General features: G+C 35.5%; 1 protein-coding gene across 11 annotated transcripts in view; it reads right to left on the bottom strand.

Moving 5' to 3' along the window:
- DMD (dystrophin) overlaps window positions 1-23,915 on the bottom strand; it is a 922,945-nt gene that overhangs the window by 144,066 nt on the left and 754,964 nt on the right. For all 11 annotated transcript variants that reach the window (XM_032679549.1, XM_032679551.1, XM_032679556.1 and 8 more), the window contains one exon: window positions 18,210-18,356. In XM_032679549.1, coding sequence (XP_032535440.1) covers window positions 18,210-18,356 — 147 coding nt within the window. The remainder of the gene's footprint in view (window positions 1-18,209; window positions 18,357-23,915) is intronic.

Genomic DNA, 23,915 nt, shown 5'->3' with positions numbered 1-23,915 from the left:
TTGTTTTTCACATCCCACTGCACAAGGTTTAATACACTGGGTTAAGGAGGCACAAAGAAATTCACTCCTAGAGAACCAATTCACTCCAGGACCAATATTTCACCTGGCTCTGATCCACTACAGGTTCAGCATCATTGACTTTACACTTTTACAGTGCAGTCATGACTACATCCACTAAAGCTACAGAAGTGAGGTATATGCAGAGTTATAATGGTTCATTTGTGACTGCAAAACAGACTCAATAATACTGGAAACGTGAGGAACACCTTCAAAGTTAAGTTAGGCTGACAAAAGATGTAATTTTAATATAACCCTTTCTTCCCTAGTCTTAGAAATTTTAAACAAAACCTTGGACTTGTTCAAACATTGTTCCCTTGAGAAAATGCATTACTAATCTCGACTTCTACATCACAAAAACCATTTTGCCTGCCAGTTTTCTGTCACTTTTACGAGCTCTTGAAATTGTTTAACAATAGAATTTGAATTTTCTTATTAATTGGGAAACTGTTCACCAACTCCTATGCTGGCAGCTAACATTTCTTCCCTAATAGGTGCATATTATAGTATGCTAAAGTACTTATACTCAAAATGTTCTTGCTGTAATCTTTAAGACTTCTACCATGTATATCATAAATGCAGATTCAATGAGCCTTTTACATGTTTCCTTTTGTTACCAGCATATATTAATTAGAGAATATCAGGAACAGTGGAAGTCATGTTCTAAAAATTGCATTTCTGACACTATGAACTTATTTTTGGTATACCAAAGGCTTCTCATCCTAAGATCTTATGAAGTCTGCAGTCAGACTATGACCTTAGAAGTAAGGAATGAGTAAATGAATATTCAGTTAAATGTTAAACCGTGAGAATTAATAATATTGGATGGAGTAGAGAAAGCACAGAGAAAAGATCAGAACACCTTTTATAAATCAGTATGAGGCTCTACAAATCGGTAAACCCAAGGCACATTACTGAGTAATCAGACTTGAATATTATTCATTATTTTAAAGGCAAAGCAAAATGCACATCATAATTAATTGTAACTGAGCACCTACTTCATACTTGACAGAAAGGCAAAGTTCTTTGACTTCAGCCATGCTTCGAAGCTATAGAGTACCCTGCACATTTGGTGCCTCTTGTGAATCCTGACCTTCCTGAAATTCAACAGTATGTTAACATTGAAGTTTAACAAATGTTAAACTGGGCATCTCCCTTTGTCTTCAAGAACTGGTCATTTGGCTGAAATGTAACTGACCATGGAGGCCATTAAGAAAAACACTTCCAAAAGAGCTACAAGATATGCTTTATAACAATAATTAATCATGAATGACTGTGAAATTACTTAGGATAAACATTCTTGATAGGATGGTACAGAAGAAATGTACCTTGGAATATGACTGCAGAAGACACTATCATTATATCTAGACATTCTATACCAATCGGCTAATGAGAAATATTTGAATGTGAACCCTTTGTTAGGGCAAACAGCCTTTAAAATAAGTGCATACAGTTTTGAGAAGGAGCACAGTTGTCACCAGTTTCTGGATTTGTAATTTTATAGCTCCAACAGTCTGCAGACATTACATCAGCTATCAAAGACACTGAAACTACAGCAACTGTCCCAGCAGCAGCACCACCCATCTTAGAAGTTGGCCAAGTACGTTGAGATCATAATGATGTTGTTCATTATTTCAGACTTTCTTCTGAACCAGTTATTTTAGTTCATTTAGAAGCACTTCCTACCATTGGGAAAAATGGCTCATGAATTCATAAACCTAATGTCCTACTCAACTTTCTGATTTATGTATTACACTCTGTCTTCACGGAAATTTGCACTCTTATTGTTTACTTCACTGAAAAATTTAAGAATACATAGAAATGAAACTTCAAACAAGCTACTGTACCACAAATAAACCATTATGCAATAAACTAAGATAGAAAGGTACCTCAAGGAAGGTAAGCAGACAGGACTGTGTGCTCTGTCTCAAAGATATAACTGTCCAGATATGACACTGGAAAGACATGAAGTCCACTTCTATTTAATTGTATAGATCATATCATTCTGTAGAGACAGTGCACTGCAGACAGAAATATGAAGGAACTCTAATGAATAATGCTCAAATGAAAAGGAATTGATGAAAATGTCCAGCTGCACTAAAAAGACATGAAGTCACCATTTATGCAACGGATGCATGTAATAGGTGTTGGGAAGGAAAAGAAAATTGTTATGAACAGACTCTTTGGCAAAGTATCAATAGAATTAATTTTTGAGTTGTAAGGGAAATGTAGGGCAGTGGAAATAATTTCAAGTGGTGGAAAGCACATACTATTGGAAATTTTGATTGCTATCACTGGAAGATTGTGAACATCGGTTCAGAAACTGAAAACAAGTTGAAACTAATTCTAATTTATATATGATGTCTATTAGAACATATATATTACGTATTTGTGCTTCAGGTAGATGCAACCCAACTGTGAAAAGAAATGGTTAACCTTTTCTCATGATGTTGGGTCATGAGACAAGGTGGACGCACAGTATGGGGTTTCATTTGAACAGTTGTACATTCTCCTTTAAGGGTGTGCACTGCTCCAGCCTCTCCTTGTTTCTCCACATCTCTCAGTGCAGAGGGGGGAACCAGAGAGACCCAACATGCTGTGCTGGAAATTTGCAGGTGCCCATGAAAGGCTACAAAAGGATTAAAGTGTCTCTGTCTCCTGCTTCCCTCACTGGACCTGCTCCCCCACTTCTTAGATCTCTAACAGCACAGAACCTTGCAGACCCAGAACTCAAACAGTTTTCCCTGTGCACCATAACCCACTCCAACACTTGAAAAGTCTTGCAAGTGGTAGTTTTGCAGCACCACAAGCCAGTGTTGATACAACATTGAAAAAGGGACAACGGCTGACATGGGATAAAAACAAACCAATCCCAACACACATGAGAAGAGAAGAATACTTCTTCAGTCACCATTTATAGGCAGAGTTTTCAGATGTCCAATCCTGTTACAAAATCCATAAACCAGAATAAATATTTAGGAGAAAAAAACCCCTTTCTGCTGCTTTCAAAAAACCAGTAGAAATCTAGCAAAAACTTAAATACAATATGGGTTTTATTTTTAATTATTATTATGATCTGTTATTTAAGATCTTCATACAGAAAGAGTTATAAATTGTAAGGACTATCCCAATAAATTTTCAATTAAATAACTAAATTAATGTAGAGAAATTTAATTAAAGCTGCACTGGTTTTTACAAATGCAGTTAATTAAGCTGCTATCTAAAATTAAATCTCACCCAAACCCCTTTTAAATTTCTGCAGCTTATCAGATACAGATATAATTAAAATTCTAGAAGTTCACCTATGCATCTGAATATTCAAAAAAAAAAAAAAAAATAAAACCCACAACCAAAACCTGCTGAAGTAGTTTGAGAGGCTGCTGCTTTAATGGGATTTATACAGTCCTCAGAGTGGGAGGATAGCACTCAGAAACCCCTCAGAAACAAATCTAGGTTTTCAAATCTGCATAGGCTTTTTCATGTAGTGTAACAGGCCAAGAACCTTTGAAGATTTTCCACAAGTGAAGGGTAGCAGATTGACATGACCAGGAAACAGGGAGATAAATCCCGCTGGCTTCACGTGTGCCTTCCTTTGAAGTGGGCAGGACCTGCATAGGTAAGGCACACAGCACTTGCACTTATACCCAGGAACAGATGTGGGCATCCTATCAGAGGGAAAAAATGCTTTTTCATAACTGAGTACGTCTGATCTTCTGGTGGCCTAAATGATCCCTCTTCCTTTCCTGATCTTCTGCTGACTGATTTTTATCTTGGTCAGGCTCAGGCTGGTCTGTTTTGTTGGTCAGACAAATGCAGATTGATTTTCCCAGGTGAGAGCGACTCAAAAATCACCTTTGTTTTACATAACAAATAAACATTTAACATAAACATTTTAGGTATTGGCTGATGCAGAGAAACAGATGTCCAGATAGCTGAGAGGTCTATTACTGCACTGCTTAGGATCAGACAGCAGTCTTTGAAGAGTTACAGTTTTTGAAGAGGAAAAAAAAATAATATTAACTGAAGTACAGTTCAGTTGCATTCAGTTTGCATTTATTGCAAATGACACTGATTTCTTTATTAAAACAGGCATATGCTGTGGCAGAACAAATGACGACTAAACCAATGGGGGCATTCAGAACTCAAATTGGGAGCTGGTCACTTCAACAGTTCACTCTATAAGCGGCAGCACTTTTGAGTACAGTCATGCAGTGCTCATATCCCACCCACATTACCACTACACAGGCAGGTCCTTCAGGAGTTCTGAGAATATACAAAAAGTAAAATTATGCTCTGGTGTTAAAGACATAAAGTTGAAACACTCAAAAATGTACCAGCATTTTCATGACAGGTATTTATTTTCTTCTCTGTCAGCAAAGCTAGGCAGAAGACAAAAACTGACCACGCTGTTTTTGCAATACCGCAGACATTAAATCCTCTTTTGGGAAAAACATGGGTGGGAATCCTATGCCTAATGTCATGGAATTGAGGGTTCAGAACTTAAACCCAAAACCTTTATCTGAAAAGCTTAATTTAAGCAGGAAGATGATTCGATATCTGGATATTTTTTTCCAATTTGTGGCACAGGCATGTCTGTGGATAAATAAGCAAACTCTTTAAAATACAAATTCACACAGATTTACAGACTTACACAGGGTTTAAACTTAACTTTTGAAGAACAAGGCACAATTGCCCTATCATTTTATGTAGAGTAAGAAAAAGGAAAAGTAAGAAAAAGGAAAAGAAAAAGCAACAAACCTCCGGAGTATGATAATAACATAATAAAATTTAAAGGGCCTATGCACTCCCTTTTGAAGACCCATCTCTCCTTGGAGGGAAAAAATCATTAACTTTTTTTTTGTGTACAGAAAAAGAGTGTGTTTCCTTTCTTGCATAGTAAAATCTGGAGAATGTACACAAATAACAAAAGTTAAAAATCCAGAGAAGCTTGAAGATTGAGCAACCTGTGATAATCTCTCTTTCTGCAGGCACTTGAATCACCCTTTCTTGCTTTGAGCTTGCAATGAAACAGGACCCTGACAAATTGCTATAATCTTCTTTAACCCTAATCACCATTTCAATAAAAAAAGGGTCGGTCATCCTGTAATTCGTACAACAGGCAACTGTCATTCTATTTGCTAAACACACAGAGTATGCAGCTATCAGGTTGAAATAGTTCAAACTTTTATTATCTTCAGAATATTACATTCCAGCATTAATATTTGACAAGTAAAAGAAAAGAAAATTATGAGACAGTCTGCTTTGAGGAGCTTTAGAGGTCTGCTTAGACCATGGCTGTAGTTTTCACTAACTTCGATCTTAAGAGATTTCCTGGGATTTCTTGGTGGTGTTTCATAAAACTGCCATGACTAAAAGCCTCCCTCAACTTACACTGCACTTTTCCTCTCTCCATCCCTTTCTTTTCTTCTCCTTTTAGATTATAAATTTTCTAGCTGTTCTATTTGTTTGTTTAATGATTTTCTCCCTAGCCTTTTTTTTAATAAATAGTGGTATGCTTGTCAGTGGTATGACAGTCAAGGAGAAGCTTATATGAAGAGGAAGAAATGAAGCTTCAAGGAGAAAAAAAGAGCAATGAGAGAAACTTAAAAGAGCATCAAGGAGATTGTAGGCAGGGGAAGATTAAAGGAAAAAGAAGCAGACAACTGTGATTTTCAGCTATAAAGGATGCAGCAGCTGTCATTAAGAACCTGCAGCTCTGCTTGAGACATATTGATCACACTATTTCAATGTTTTCTGTACAACTTGGAGAGCCCTCTGTTTACCTTAAATTATAGCAATACTCGGGATAATACTTATCTCTTACTTTTTTTTTGAAGGAGAAAGACTGTCCTGTGTTTCTCCCTCTTTTCTTTTCCAGAAAGGGATGCTGAACTTCCAGTGTTTTGCTCACCTGGTCACCAACACAGAAGTATAAAAAATACCCTTCTTGCTAAAGATGAGGATTTTCTTCTTCTTCTCTATTTATTTATTTTTATTTAAGGAGAGCCACTTCCTAGAATGAGTACTCCTGTAGGGCTCACGAAGATAATGCAGATTATAGCATCTCTGTATTTACAAAGTACTAGAGGGTTGTAACCAATCCTGGTAAAATGGTAGAACACCATTAGATTGCTGACAACAGCAAGAAGGTTTGTTTCCAGGATTTCTAAACCATTTTGCACACAATATTCTTGTACTGATATACAAAGTATATTTTCTGAAAAAGCAAACACTTTTTTTGATAAATACTCAGTCCTTTTTCCACAGGTTTCACAGAATATTCCGAGTTGGAAGGGACCCATGAGGATCATCAAGTCCAACTCTTATCTTCCACCTGAATGTGTCTCAGGATTAATTTTTCCAAAGTTATCTCACAGTTCCTAATCACATAGGTCTTTTTAAATACATTGTACTCTAAGATATAGATGTTAGAGGACAAAAATGCAGGAGGTAGGATGATTCATGTCTCCCACACACCTCTGTTCTTGTAACACTCTTTTTAGTGTTATCATTTTTTCTTACATATTAAAACCAGCTGTATCAGTCTAATCTATAGAATTATATTAGATTTTGGGCAAAAGGGAAAAGGGCAAAAAAGGAGAAAAAAGCACATTCATAATGTCGTTTGCTTTCAAACACAAAGCCATAACGTTCCAAAGGTTTCTCATTCCACAGTGAGAAAAGAAAAAAGGTCTCTTATATTTTGTCTTCCTCGCTAGGTACATTAATGGCATTTTTGTTCTGATGTGACTATTGTAAGAATCAAAATGTCTCAGCTTCAGGGTTTTTCTTTATATTTTATAATACATCAAGCTCCACAAACCTTAGTAGAAAATAGAATACTCTTAATTATGAATAAATTAACTAAATTAGCAACATGAGATGGATATGAAATTAGAGGACTGTTAATTGAAACTGCAAACACAGCTGTATACAGCTTGGAGATGAATCACACCAGTAATGACGCAGATGTTTATAAAATGTGATTATGTTTAGCAGGAGCATACTATTGAAACTCCCCAGCCTATTCTTATATTGTGTCACTGAAATGGTTTTTAAACCCATGAACACCAGGAATCAGAATCTCACGGATGGCAAATTAGGCTCCCTGGATATGTGAATTAGTGTTGTCTGAATGTCAGCAATTTAATTCTCCAGCTTTCAAAGAATGTAGAAATGGAGCCAAAAACAAACATCTGTTAGTTATATTCTCATTCAGAAAAAAAAATTAAAAATCTCTGGCAAGTTAGAGACTGAATATGAGAAAGACAGTGAAATACAGTATCCCTAAGCAGTAACACTGCGGTGTGAATATACTGATCCTGTAATTGATATAACGTGAAAGCTCACGAAATCTATTTCCTGTAGAATTGTGAATACATCTTTTTGGGACTATCCCTCCAAAGTGCTAGAAGGATCAGGAAAAAGTGCTAATTCCTATCTAAAGGTTTAAGAATTGATTAGCTTCCTAAAAACAGCAAATCAGACTTTTTATTCTTTCAGATTTTACATATTCCCTATGCTGTTTTCTGATAAACTGTACAATATAGGTGGTTTTTTTCCTAGCACAAAAAGGCGCAAATGTTGCTCTTGGGTCATACAAGGATATGTGAGCTATGCAGGCTCAGCAGGGGTAGCAGTCAGTACAGTTGTGAGGGAGGGCACAGCAGACAAAGCCAACAGCCCATGGTGGCTTAAGTTTTAACATACCAAAGTCTGCCTCGTACCTCCTATTTCCCAGAGCAGTGTTACCACTGAATACCATACAAAGACATGTAAACGTTACATGTCTGTGACTTGTTTTCTGGAATAGTTCACAGATTAACAGAAGCAAATTTTACAACAATATAATCACGTTTTCAATGAACATGCTGAATAATATAAGATCATAGTTTGTGTCCAAAGCCCTTTTCGCACACTGCAGTGAAGCTCACATCACAAAGACATTATTAGCTGTGATTCAGGGGCCTCAGCCTATATAACAATAAATACTTATTAACACAAATGTACACAACTTGTTTTTCTGGCCCTCTTTTCTAAAGAACAGAACAGACCATTAGACTAAGTAAACTGTTAGAACTACAGTAAAACTGAAAGGCTACTATGACTTACACCAAATCACCACAATGTCATTTTAATTTAACTAAATTTTATAATATCCCTTTCTGATCCATAACTGGATGCTTCCCTAAAAACATGTAAATTCATGCACAAGACGGTTAAAATAATTTGAAAAATTACGTGGAGTGTCACTGGCACAGCTGAAATAACTGGCATGACCTGGCATTGTTAAACATCACAGGCTTATCCCATCAGCCGTGGGAACTACTGAGAACAGTCTAACGATATGAGGGCACAGTGCTGAGAGAGAAAAGTGGTAATCATAAAATTGGATTTGCCTCTGTCTTTCAGAAACTTTATTTTCTGGGAGCTGACCTCTAATTCACCGGTGAGGAAAAAGGATTAAATCTTGAATTTTTAAAAGGGGAAGCTTGCATGATTTCTGCAACCGACCATACTGGTCTGACAGTATTTCACATGTCATTCACAGCTGAATAAAGTTATGAAAGCTTTATGAGAAAATTGGAACCTCTTTCTCTTTAAAGGTAAACCTAGGTAGATTCAGGGGAATATTGCAGCTAGCTATGACAAGTGATGTGCAAACTAAATTCAGTTATCTTAGCTCTTTGGCTGGCAAAAGTACAGACAAAGTCAACTCAGGATTTGAAATGTGATGTTTTGAGATAAGGAACTGTAATACTTGGATATACAAGAAACACAAAGCTATGTTATGGAAGACACATTCTTCTACTTCTTCTAGATACCCCAAAAATCACTGCACTGCTGAAGCAGTGCTGTATTATCAGTTAAGTAGGACAGAACTCATTTTTTTTTTCAGATGAAAGAGTCATAAATGAGGGTTTTGGAAGAAAATGACACAAAACACTTGAGGTCAGTATGAAAAATCAGAGGAATGAAAGTGAAAACATCCAACAGAATGAATATACTATCTATATATGTATCCTTGGGCTTGATTAATGCTAATTAATTTTGTTTTAAAACAAACCCAACTGTGGTAGAGAAACAACTTTGGAGAAAATGGAAGAGAAAGACTAATTGAGTCTTCGACCTACACACTTGAGGCTTCCAAAAAAAAAGGCATACCCTAAAGAACACATTTCCACAGCATAGGATTTGGATGTTGCTATGATTTTTCAGGTACGAAAGAAATAAAAAATTAATATTAATAAAACTTGAAATTGCAAGCTCCGGGTCAAGAACCATATTTTATACTATGTTTGTCCTGCAGCTAAGGGGTGCATTTCCAAAGGTTATTGCAGTGTCAGTGTTTTATAAAGTAACACCAAGCAAAAGAATTGAACAGCTTAGATGAACCACATGAAGGAATAAGTGTCTTGAAATAACTCCTTTTGCCTGTGTAGTGCTGGGTGTCTCCAAATTAGGAAGGACTTAATAGAAAACGTTTGCACACACAACATATAACAGGATTTGAGCCATTTTGATTATGAAGTGCCCTCCTCTACAGCAAACATACCATTACATCACTTCCACACTGCCCATAATTTTCTATACAAGGATACAACATTCAGCTTTACTCAATCCATGTTGAAAACTACAATGGCTTTAGAAAGCACTTTGTGAAATATTTTGAAAATGACACACATAATCTTCTACAAAGGCTGGTTTCAAATCTGTGTCACAACTTAATGCCACTGACATTTTTAGTATTTTAAACCCCATTATTAACAGTACTTCTAAAGCAGTAAAAAAAAATCTTACTTAGCTTGAAGTCTTACTGAAGCAAAAAGATTTAAAAAATATAGCACAAAATACTACCTAGCTTAAAGACTGTAAAAGCTTTCTGTAACCTGAAAGTATATAGCCTGCCATAAAAATATCTGCAGTGATATAACATATAATTGATATGTCAGAAAGACACAAAATGACTCAACAAAGACATAAAAAAGGCTAAAATTAACCTTTTGCACTGGAAATTTGCATATTATCTCTCTACCTTGGGCTTTTAATCACTTCAAATGAAGTGTCTTGTAAAAAAAATCACATAATTTCAGAAGAAGGGATTAGTGATAATGGGGAGAAAGAGAAATATGTTTTGCCAGTTTTACATTCTCCCTCTAAAAACCTTTAACAATACTTTGGCACTGGTGCTTGGAATCTAAGGGGTTTTATATTGCTTCCAATCCAAGGGTATTCATTAAGGTTTCATTGAGTTACAAGCCTCTGAAAATCACATTAGAGAGCCTTTACAGGGCAGCTCTTAAATTCAGTGAACGCTCTATCTGCGACAAACGTGTTCCACATTCAAAGCAAACTCTGTACATCTGCTCTGACCTCTCTTCAAACCGAGCGGGCGTGACTGGACAGACGATCCGTGTCAGCAGCGTGGATCCCCTCCAGGATACGGAGCAGAACCAGAAATTGCAAGGATTCATCAGCCTCCCGGTGTTGGCAGACAACTGACAACATATCCTACCCTACCAGACCCTATGCAATCCTGTCCTATTCCATCGCTTTTGAAAATCTAACCTGAAAATTATGAGCTCTGACAATTTATAACATTTTGGGAAGGAAAAGGGCCTGTGAAGTGGAAGCTAGGGTTGGAGAGTGACTTATAATTGCAAGGTTCATTTTGGTTTTGTCCTTTGTTTGCTTTCACTACTCTGACTGCTGCTAATTGTGCATTTTCCAGCTATTCTGCCTCACGTGTTCTTACCGTAAAAACTCCCTAATTTTCCTAATAAGCAGCTTAAACATAGCTGATTGGAATCAGGTCACATGCCTGAAAAGGTGTTGAAAAAAATCAGGCCATATTCTCTCACTTTGGGCAAAAAAAAATGAACCTATCTGTGCAATTTTATCATCCAAGGCATAAACTTCCAAATCCCATAGTCTACACCTCTTCCTAGGGCTGAAACTCAGAGCTTTAATTCTCCAAATGTCACTTCCACACTGCTTGTCAAAGGGACTTTTACAGAAATGTTTTCAGCTAATGGTTTTGAGATGATCAGGTGTTATGGATCGTGAACATTTAAGAATGCAGTTTCAGTGGTGGTTACCAAATAAATTAAAGAGCTACAAACCACTTGACTAAAAAGCAACAGAACCAGTGGATGTTGGTTTCTAGTGAATATAGTTTCAACAGTATCATAACCTCTGTTTTCCTCAGTATCCTAAATATAGTCTGGTATGAGTCATATAGCTGTGTGCTGCCAAACATAATCTATAACTGCTGACAGGTGGAAGTAAATTGTGCAAGTCTTCTTTTATAAGGAAATGAGACTCACATATATCAACTAATATGCCTATTCTTTTCCTATCATTTATCCATCAAACAGATAAATTGGAGACCTTACAGAATATATAGTATATGCAAAGGTTGTACAATAGAGTGCTAAATTCAAGCTGCACGTGTAACATATTTTCTTGTATTTGATAAATTTTAAGCGCGCTTTTTTACATATAAACAGCATAACTCAGTTTTTATAATCCCAAACACCCCCACACATATACAAGAAACAAAAAATACATCAAAAGAAATCTACATATGCGTATTGTGATGAGAATATAAAAGAAGGATAAATTGCTATTCTTCTGCATGGTTCTTCAAAACATTCTCATAGAGGAGAAAATTCCAGAGTAAAGGAAGTCAAAAGAGGATAAGAAAACTCTAAAATGAATGCATATCCTATACAAAAAATGACTAAAGCATTTGTAATTTTCAACAAACTGAAACTCATCACACACAACATCATAAATTTAACAAGGTTTTATTAGTTTTTCTGCTGGCATGGCTGTGGATGATAACTAGAGCTGTTTATTCTTATATACAAACTTTCTTTCACTGGCTGCCCTAAATATGTCACAATGAAGGTGTCCTCCTAATTTAGGAAGGAATCTCTCCAATTTTTGACACATATTTCATTAGAAGAATTGAATCCCAATCCAGAGAGCTGGCCTTCCTCCACTAGCTTACAGAAATAAATAAATAGGATCTCTAAAGAATGAATGACTGTAAAATGAATTCTATATGCATATTTTTGCAGACAAACATTGAGAAAATTTGAGACTCAGGCTAACAGAAATTTAAGAAAAATGCATGGGTATATGACTTCTACAGCCAACTGGTACAGTCAATTAAATAAATAAGAGACCATTAAAGAGCTGTGACAATTGTGGCTTTGGCAGAAGTTCCAGTTCTCATGGAATATACAAAATAACATTTGAACTAAGTAGTCTGATGGGAAAACTCAACTTCCAAAAATGATCAAAATCTCCCTCTGCTGGGAAGATGAAGTCTGCAACCACAAAATAATTTTAAATATCAAGGTTGAAAAGCACTATGATTTTATTAATGTACTAATTACTGTAATTATAGGTGAGCTAGAATTTCGGCTCCACAATGTAGAAAAGTTGTTTCTTGTTTTTCTCAGCTACTTACAGATGCCATATGTCAAAATGTAGTTTAAAAAAAGAGGAAAACCCCAAAAAATAGAAACAAATTAATTATTAAAATTAATGAAATATCACAATGGAAAGAGAACCTGCTAAAGTAACAGAAAGGTAATAATGCTCAAATATAAAAATATCACTGCCTTTTATATTGCACATTCATTTATACATGACATTCTCTGCCTCATTTGGAGAAGAAACATTTTTCTTGCTACTGTTGCATCATCTGCCAATCTATCAACTTCAACAGAACTCCAGTTTAAACTTGCTGTTTAATAATAAATAAGTCCACTTGTACTAGAAGATATACAAAAAAATTGGACAAATTTTCTCTCTAAGTATATGACTAGAGCTTTCCTGTATGAGAACCCTATGCAGTAGCAATTGAACAACTGAACTGTACAGCAAGAGAGATTTTCTTTTTCTTTAGGAAAAATTATATAAGAGAATATCCTTAACTACACTCAGATCTTAATTCCATGGTTTAGCCAAGAAGTAAAGTTCCCGAAACCATTACCCTGCTACATATGCACAAATAAAAAGAGGACCTGAGAATCCAGTAATCCTTATTTTAATTCAACTGTGAGAGACCTGAAAAAGACATTTCTTTTACATATGTATTTTTGTTGTTATTTCATTTGTTTTCAGAGGATTTTTTTCTTGGAGAAGGTGTGGAGGATGGAAGGTGAAGTAAAATTTAAAAAAAACCCCAAATCTAAAACCTATTACAATAGGTCACTGATGGTTTCAACTTGCATTTCGATGCAACTTATTTGCCCTGGTGCCCAACCCTTATCAAAAGAAGGGTGTGAGCTGCCCAGAATGCCTGTGACACCTTTCCAGAGATTCACTGGATATGAACAAATATTTGAAAACACCTATCATTAGTATTTGGTGGGACATCTACATACAGAGGCCAGCAAGGCTTTGATGCATAGTCACAATTTCACACTGATTTTAGGAAGGAAGAGATTTCCTTTTTGGCTTTTGTATTCTTGATGTTAGTACCTCTGCAAATACAGATGGCAATAGTCATTCATATTTCTCACCACAGATTAAAAGAATCAGCTAATATTTGTGAAGCAGCCAGAAGATGCTGTTATTTGAAATAACTCATTGCAGTGACACTTATTACAGTAGTTTGCATTACACAGCTCAGTAAAGAGTCTGTCCTCGGCAGAATACAAATAAAATTATGATATAACTTTAGATAACTGCCTGCAGGGGTACTAAAAGCCTGCTGGTTCTTCACGGCTCCTGCAAGCAGAGAGTGCTGTTCGAGGGAACAGTATAATAGAGCTGTGGCTGGATCTTCTAACAAGAGGCAGCATGGCTTTTGCACCACATCAATCTTCAGATCCCCACATGCTGGAGAATCTTTGCTACTGGTGAAAGATGAGTTGAGGATTTAGGAATGATACTGAAATCAGGGCTTATGCTTCTTTACAGTCACACACTATATATAGAAATCAGAGAATTGCAGAAATGTTTAGGTTGGAAAAGACCTTGGGCTGGTTTAGCCCTAGGTTTTGATGTGCTCAGAGACACAAATGACAACAGTTTATTACAACTTTCAAAAGTAAAACCATTAGAATATAAGTACCATAACAAAATATCTGAAAAGGTACAGTTTTTTGGATGAAAGATGGTTCTTACTACATTTTTCAGCTTATTAAAGGTACTATTCTAAATTAGAGCAAACACAGTTTGATTTAGACCAAAAAATCCTTTCTTGATAACTTAAGTGTATGTTCTCCGTGGGATGTTCCTAAATTCTTTCACATGTCAGGGTCTTTGCCCTTTGACAGAACTACACCAACCAGACCTCTGACTGAAGTGAAATGGATATAGCTCCCACCAATCTGGGCTCCCTGGCTCCCCAAATGTCAACTGGAAGTAAGAAAGAGTTTGCAAACACGTTTTCCCCCCGGATGATCTCATTACATATACTGTTTGAAGCACACAGGATCTGAACATGAGAGCTCCTTGTGAAATTCATAACAAATAGCTCCCTGGAAAGATTTCATCTCCTTTCATGTTTAAGAAAAATGAAAAAATTAAACAGCATATTTTCCTCAAAACTACTCTTTTAAAGGCACAAGGCTAATTATTTTCACATTGCTTAAACTCCACAGATGATGACACAGTTTTTAGTGACTGAGCTGAGTGCATTAGCTTTCATTAATGAAATACACCTCACACAACACTTCAAAACCAGGGCTGGTTGAGTCTGTAATTGGTTGAGTGCTTTCCATACATTTTTCTTCCAGTAATACTCCAGTGTATATTCACCAAAACTGAATACAAATCAGGTAACTTAACAGCAAACATGCCTTTCTGCAGAAACACAAATGAAGTTCTGGGAAGATTCTGCAGCAATATTTGATACTATTCACAAACAGCACTAATCTCACTGTACAACCATTGTGAAATACTGCAAATGACTGAATATGATTGGCCTTATTCTTATGCTTGTAAAATGAATATAATATTAAATCTCTGTAAGATTTGGCTTAAAACGATACATTTTCTCCTCTGATCTTATGTAAGTCCCAGTATTAATAAAGCAACAAACAAGACATGATTTCCTCCTTTACAAAATGCTCTTTAACTTTCTCATAACACTGGAATTTGCTGTTGTTTCAGATGTGATACATCTTATGTCTTTATGCACTTTTCCCATACATAACTAAGAATGGGCATCTTTATGGCAAGACGTAGCACAGAAGGCTCTGGTTTATGATTTTCCTGCAGTCATATTTTCTAGGAACTGGGATGCACGGATAAGAAATATTTTCCCCATTAGGAAAAGGACAAGGAGAGAGAGATCTAACCTCTGAGGGGAAAAAAAAAGAGAAGGAATCTAGGAAAAGGGAAGAACAGATTAAAAAAAACCCAAACAGAGATAAGGAAAGTAAGATGGGGAAAGGCAGAGAAAAGCAGGAATATGGAAAGAATTACTTTTTGAAAAAAAAGAATTAATAGAAGCCAATGAGAAAATATCACTAGTGTAAAAGAAAGACACATGAAAATACACAGAAGGCTGAAATCAATGGAAAATATGATGAAAGAACTAAAGCACTAAGGAGATATTTTAGGTGACGTTAGTCTAAGAAAAGCAATTAATAGAAAAGATAGATAACACAGAACAATTAGACACATTGAAAACCAGAAACAAACAACAGGAGTGTACCTTGAAATGGTTTTGCATGAAACAATTTTTTTTTTTCCTATTGCATGGCCAAAATTTCAGTTTTCTATGAAGTACTTTCTATGAAGTACTTTCTATGAAGTACTCCACCTAACTGGAGTACTGGTCATACATAAGTAAGTCTAAACCTAAGACAGAACAACACATAATACTTTAAAAAGTGCCACTCAGGTGTGTCAGTGTCCAGCAGACATCATACATAGAACCGTTGGCTTAGATGATTGTTGTACCTTCCTTCCAACTGGACTATTCTATTCTCTTCTAACAAAAATGAGCTCTGCATCTCAATGCAACTCAATCTCCTCCCTTTTAAGTAAAAAATTATTTTATAGGAACAGATGTGCCCTTCTTCTTTCTAGGGGTCAGAACTTGGCCTTTGTATATGATAATCCTTCAAAGTTATTTATGTCTTTTCCCCTCAGGACATGTTTAAAAATTTACTGGACTGTTTTCACCTTACTCTCTTGTATCTTCCAAATGACATTTAGGTAAATATGAAAAAAGACAGTAAACCATAATATTCCAAGTAACTATCTGTTCTATCAGCAATAACATCTCACTCTCACATACTATCTCCAAGTATCTGTCTTCAGAGAAGATGACACACTTTGTTTTCCAAATATCTGGATTCGATAAATCAAGACAATAATTTACAATGCAAAGGGAATTGTTCACAATGTTGCTTGAGCTCTGTGGAAAACACCATTTTATCTTTGAACTGTGTGCAAACAGGTGACTTGCCCTATATATTTTTAAATGATCTACAATATCTGGTTGGCCCTCTTTCTAGTGCATTTATGAATGATAACAGCAAAACATATTCTTGGGCTTTCTCCCAGATCTCTTGAGTTTTTCATATCCTGGATGCTTTTACCCTGAAAAATCTTCCTGCTTTCCTTTATTTCCCGATTAAGTAATGAAGAATATTTCAGCAAATCACTGGAAGTAATTAACTATTTCCAGTGAAATAAGGTAGTTTTCAATGAATCGTAGAACATATGTTAATTTAATCAGCTGCTTATAAAAACTAAACAGATATGATTTCTCTCATATGTGCATAAACATATTGGGAATACCCATTTTGTCTTCCATATTTCCGTTGATTTAATTAATAATATTACCTGAACTCTATTATGAGGATCTGGGAAAAAAGTGGGCAGTAATGACAAAAGAACTTGAAGTAATGATCTTTTACTTAAACTATCACTCTCACTGCAAAGTTTTGAATTAGGAAAAAAAATTTGTTAATATTTGCATGAACTGATAACAAACCAGAGATTTCACAGAGCTGTGAGATTTCTTTTGGAGAAGCAATAAAGAAACAATAACGTGTTACTGACTATTAGAATTCACAGCACTATTGTAAGAAAAGACGTAATTGATTAATTTCTGTCTATTGATAATGTTTGGGGTTTACAATGAAAGAAAACCTCTTTATTAAACCCCATAGTTACATTTTTTAAACAAAATATCAAATTAAATACAACACAATTTCAAAATCTAAAGCAGTGATGTAGCAAGAAATAAAATAGCAAGGTAAATTCAGCACTTAATGAAATTAATTTAATTGCATTTACCTTCATTTAGTCATAACATCACTCCCCAGCTATTGGATCTATATAACCTACACCAGTGCATACATGTTTACATATGCTCTCTAATGCACACTGTTCCTAAAATTCTAAGCTAAGATACAGTGCATCTTGGAAAAAAACCCCAACTATGCATGTTTGAAGTCTTTATCTCAAGATAAGAATTTGTAAATTTTTCAGTATTTATAACTTATGGTGGATGTTCACCTTAATTCCATAATACATCTTATTATTTTTTTCTGCATTAGAGCTCAAACTATAAAATCCCATTCTGAACAGCTTTACTTGCAGTATCAAGTCCTGCTAATTACCTGAATGCATGTGATGCCTTGTAATTTAATAACTGATTCTACGGGTGTGATTTTACAGATTCCACTGCATGGAATCATTAATCTATATTAACCTATAAGGAATTTATTTAAAACTGTTGCTCCCAGAAATTATTTAAACCATAGTAAAAGGAATGAAGCAGCAGAAGTAAACTGTCTTATGTGAATCTTCTATATACACCATAAAAATATCCATAAAACATGGTTGTGATAAATGAACACATATCAGGCAGCAAGATTTGCTAAATATTAACACTAATAAATAAACTATTAAGTATTTTAACTTCATAGTTGCACCATGTGAGAAACTGGGCTACTTAATCTTATTTGATAAAGTATTCAGAACCATGTGAAAATAGAGCATCAGGTTTAACTCCTATTTTCTCATAGAGGCACCATTATGGAAAGCTTGCTTCATTTTTAATTCCTTAGTTCTCTTTGGTGCTATTTCATAGGGAACAAACAAGCACAGAGAAATAAAAACATTTACTTAAATGCAGCATAAAGAAAAAGTCATTTGCAATGTACCTGTAGCACCTTCCATCTTGTGTTCAGGTCTTCCACACAGCTGAGATTGTACTGGGAGAGATGGATATCGGAGGGAGTGAACCGGTGAGCGAGGTCATTGACTTGATGCACCTTTTCTTTAAGGGGTACAAGTTCTGCTCGATAAACCTGTGTGAATTAAATAAAATTATAAATAAAGATAAGCCTTAACTTCAAAAACTATTGGTTCTGCTACCAGCTGATTAGTAATGTAAAGATAATACATATCAAGCTGAAAGGAAGGAGCATATTGGTCATAGTACAGTTACCAGTCTTTTTGTATAACTTCATATAGACTTTAGGTCTCAAGGGTAAGGCCCAGCATTTCAGAAGGTGCTATGGAGGTGGAACCTTCATAGCCATTTTTGGCCAGTTAAACCACATTTCCAACCAGCACACGGACCGGGATGTGCACTGCAGAGCACACTTCTGTCCTGCCTCATCCTTTACATGTGTGCAACACATATTCCTTTGGGATTGATGGGAGAGATAAGTACTGTTTAACACAGGAAAAGAGAGGATGACAACTGTTCCCAAATACAACAAAGGAAACAACAGAAGAAATGATAAAACTATTACAGACCCCACTAAGGGCATGATCTTACCCTGATTATCTTACATGTAACAAACAAAAGGTTAGAAATGGGAAGTACAAAAAAAAAAAAATTGCTATGAATCCCAACCTGGCCTACATTACTCATGAGTCTCATGCTCTTACACATAGCTAACAATTTCAGTCTAGCTAATAATTTCAGTAATGCGTTTGAAAACCAGAAACAGCTAGTTACAAGCTTCTTGTTTTTAAAAGCAACAGTCTGATGATGATGCTTTCGTGACACATATGGGTACCTTCAGATAAATTCAGGGCATCATGACTCTGTGTCAAAGAAAGGAATCTCTATGTAGATCTTCCACTGCTGCATATCTGTCTTTTCTAAGGAGACATTTATGAATCTTTAATGTGATAAAATATGTCAAAATGTAACAATGAGTCATTTCTAAGGGACAAATTCTATGATTCTCAGGAGGACGTTTTGTTGCAATGTGATGTCTCCACACAAAGGCAGAATAATTTACTTTCTATATTAGTCTTGCTTTCTAGCGCCTTTCTCTCAGTATTTTTAATATAAACCACATGTGGTCTGCATCTCATTACAGATAATCAAATAAGCTGAAATTATTGCCTAGTAATCTTTTCATCAACACGTGATGCAAAATAAGGTAAAAACAAAGACCATCCAGTATCTCAGGGAACCTTAAGACTAAATAGTATGAAGACATTCATAGACATTAGAATGCCATAAACAGCACTAAAGGTAAACATCATTGAAAATTGTTCCTCAAATGTCTTTCAAAACCAGACTTTGCTTCTCTCAATTATGTTAAATTACCCTACAACGTAAGGAGTTAGACTGATTTAAGTGACACTTGTGCAGTGAATGACTCTAATGATAAATCTATAAAATACACCATCAGAAGGGGTGTGCATTTCGCAAAGGGAAGCACAGAGAATGATGTAAGTGCCACCATGTGACAGAAGATGAGTTCATGACATAACAGTTGACTTCCCCATTTCATCAGTTTTAATACCATTGGAACACAACTGACATTACTGCAGAGAATACTGAGCTACAGTTTAGTGTCAAGCAAGGTCTGAAATACAAAGAAAAAGAAGAGAGCTCATGTTTGGTTTTGTCCCACAGAGTTATATATGTGCTTACCCTGAACTTTTTAGTTAGTAGTTGAGTTCAGAGAACAAACAACATGGTTTAAAAATAGACATTTGTTGTTGCAAGGTAAAACTCTCAAAGGCTGAAGATATATATATATATACCACTGTGTGAACACTTTGTTTGCAAACAGTTATTTCACTGCTTTTTTTCCTTTGATCTGCTAGTTTCATAGCCCAGGTCCCTGGTCATGACTCTGTGGCTTATATTTGGGATGATCAACTCAGTTCCTCTACTGTTGCTTGGTTTCCAAGATGAGAGAACACCTCTAAGCTAGTGTCACCAATGTCCACACTGCATATAAATACAAATATACATTTGTATATATTTAGAGATATTATAATATATATAATAAAAATAATATATAATAAAAATTAAAACACAGAATAAATGTATGTATATATATAAAATAAAAACCACTGGTAGAATACATGCAGATCAATAAATGCAAAGATCAGTTCCCATACTACAATGCACTTTAATGCAGTTCCTGCATGAAATCAAGTTAATTTTCTACTATTTGTATGGTAATAGGAGCAGGGTCTTGATTGAAAAATTTCACTGCTTAGGCAAAGCACACAGGCTTAAGCTTATCAAGCACTTGTTTTTAAACATATATTTTAGTCTCTGTCTGATTTCAGACCTGTTACTTACATCTGCAATGTTGACCGGAAAGCACTGGTCTCACTTGAATACTGACATAAATGATTAGGTAACTCACACAATTATTATACCATTACTAAGGTGAAATAGAAGAACCTTCATAATTAGTCAACATGCTTTTTTGACTGTAAGTTATTTTACACACCAGAAAGGCTACAGCACAGAAGCAAGTCACAAAAACAGAAATCAAATCATAAAAATAAATATGGAAGTAAAGAAGAAAACTTATCTTCGGTTCCCTCTCTAATCAATGTCTTTATTAATTTTTTTCTGTGCTGCAAGAATAATGATCTTTCCAGTGTGATGCTAATTTTCCAATGTACAAAACACAAAAGCTTTTGCTCCATCTTTAAATTCGACATTCTGTATTCTATTATCATTAAGGCTGAATTTTTACTGGTATTTTTTATTAGTTGGACTAATCAAAACATAACAAACAGCAAGAACATAAAGAGAATGCTAGTCAATGAACAGCTACCTAATTAACACCAGCAAGCTTACAATTAAAAACTGCAGACAGAAAAAAAATATCCATAGAAAGAATTGGCATATGAGATCATATGGTTAAGAAGTCAGTGACTACAAGGCTTCTTTAAGCAACAGTTTATCACAGACAACCATTCCATCAGTCAGCATACATGATTTTAAAGCTGGGCTTTTGTCTCAGAGTAAGTGAAATTCAGTGTGAGTTCTTATATTTTTTCAATGAATGTTTGAACAGGTTTACTGAATAATAATAATTTCTATATTTTCTACAGTACTTGGCATCTGTAGAAGCAGAAATTTAGAATTTTTACTGGATTGTGATTTTCATCAGTATGACTGAAATGTTTAAGAGAAATATTTATATTTTTAATAATTAGTTTGTATAGTAGAAGACTGATTAATTTTTTCTATTTTTTTTTCCTTTTGCATGAAGACCACTATATATATAACAGGTTTATATCAGAAAAATTTAGGTAACTATATTGTTGATAATTTAAAAACAAGCATACATGGTGAGTAGTAGAGTATTACTACCACAAGGAGACATGTCTGAACCCATTAAACTGCACAGGATGTAAATGAGTTCACAGTGTGAACAGCAATAGGACAACCAGCCCCAAATTATCTTCATTATAATTGCCCTTATGCAAGAAAGAATTTCAATGGTTTGTGATACTGTAGGTGGTAGATTGGATTTTAAATGATCCATACAATCTTGTCAGAAAATATTTTGAAATCCCTTGGAACATTAGTAAGGACTCTAGAAGACATGTGCCATAGACATCCTAACCAGACATATATTAAAAGTCTAGAGAACACACAGTGACCATAATCAGTCAGATGAAAAGCTCATCTCGCCCAGTCCCTTGTCTGATAATAGCCAATACAACTGCTTAGGGAAGAAGGCAAAGGAAAGCATCAGCATCCCTGCTCCTTGCTGTACTCTTCCAGCTTAGCAAACTCTCAGAAATTATGGAGCCAGAAGCTGTATTTTTATATCAAACGGACCTCAATGGAATCTTTTTCCATGGAATTATATACTCCAGTTTTGGGCTAACATATGCTTTTACTATTCAAAATACCCTATGGAAAGGTCAGTATTTAGGTTAAAGAACCATTTCCTTTTTGATTTTTTTAAACCTAACACTAGAGACTCACTTGAGATGTCCCTAATTCTCAGCTCATGAGAGACAGCACCCAACCATTCTGAGTGGACTTCGTGCTTTTGCAACATCTACAAACCTTGCATATTATTTTTAGCTTCTTCTTGTTAAATATACAAAGATCAGGATATATTTGATTACATGTGGATATCTATAAGGTATTAACATCTGAGCAAGTCACCAGATGGTTCCTTTATATTCAATAGCTAATCAAAACCAGGAACTGAACATTATGTAAGGTTTCACAATAAGATGGTATGAATCACATTCTGAATTACAACAGAAATGGGTAGATTTTCATTGACTATACTGTGAGCTTAGGCAACCAGCTCACACGTAGACAGCTACCTGACAGATGAAAAATGATGTAAAATGAGCCCCGCTCTGACACCATTTATTCTGTCCTTGGTTACATTTTATCTAATCTGCTATAATCTTTTTTATATTTGGGATCCAAAACACTTCTTGCTATATATATGATAGAGGTACAACAGGGACTTGCACTATGGCATCATATTTTCTGCTTTCTCAGTAATTCTTAGCATTGCATTTGGCTCTATGAACAGTCCTGAGTATTGATGTGATGTTTTCAGAGGATGTTATGATTCCAAGACCTCTTTCATGAGTGTTAAAGGAATGCTGAAAGGCCTAAAGAGCTCATTACTGTTTGGGATAAATTTGGGATAGCTTTTTTCACATGTTTTGCTTGAGATTTATCAGCACTTTATTTCATCTGCCATCACTTTGCTGACAGTCAGTACTGTGAAGTTCTTCTATAGCTGTTTGCAATCTGTCCTCACCTTAAGTACTTTCAATAGGTTTGTATCATCAAAATGTGCCAATGCATTAATAATTTTTCTTTCCAGCTCATTTATGTAACATGCTGCACAGAGCAGACCTTCTGGAGCACAATCATCTCCTTCTGGGAAAACTGACCTGTGCTTTTTACTTTCCATTTTTTATAGGAAATTACCAGAGAGTTGCTTATTTATCCACATGAAGACCATCTCTATTATCTCATTAGAACTTAGTGTCTGTGCTGGAAGACTTTCTTAAAATCCTTGGGGAATGCCAAATGGCCTATACCCCCTTAGCAGTATGTTAATGTTTCCTTCAAGGCACACTAGGAGAGGAAAGGCACAGCTACTTTTACAGAACAACCTCTTATCTTTTTTGCAGTATATTCTTCCCAGACTTCCTGGTCTGTAGGCCCACAGGCCTGACTAGATGCACTATTTAAAAATTATCCCCACGTTTGCCCTGTTCCATTTCTCATAAAAAACTAATTTTAAATAAGAAAATGCTGTTAATAGATACAGGTATTTTACACTTCCATTAGAACACTTCACCAAATACTCATCTGCCTCTGGTGATTTGGTGCTCTTAATCATGACACTTTGTTCTTTGTATTTTTGCTCCAAATAGCTTTCTTTATTACTTTCTTTAGCCACCCCATCTCTCTAGGTCTTTATGAGTCCATTCTAATGGTTGGTTCTTAGTGTCCAGTGTCTTCACAGACTTTGTCCTTTTGGTTCCTTTCCATCAGGCTTCCTCATTTGTGTGTAGCTTGCTTTCTGAAAACTGAACATTGCTGTGGTGGATTTTTCGGGTTATTTTTTGTCCCTGCAGAGATGCTGACCTTTAGT

The sequence above is a fragment of the Chiroxiphia lanceolata genome, chromosome 2 (assembly GCF_009829145.1).
Source record: "Chiroxiphia lanceolata isolate bChiLan1 chromosome 2, bChiLan1.pri, whole genome shotgun sequence".
NCBI lineage: Eukaryota > Metazoa > Chordata > Aves > Passeriformes > Pipridae > Chiroxiphia > Chiroxiphia lanceolata.
Note: the sequence above shows the minus strand (reverse complement) of the source record. Positions and strands in the feature narration are given on the sequence as shown.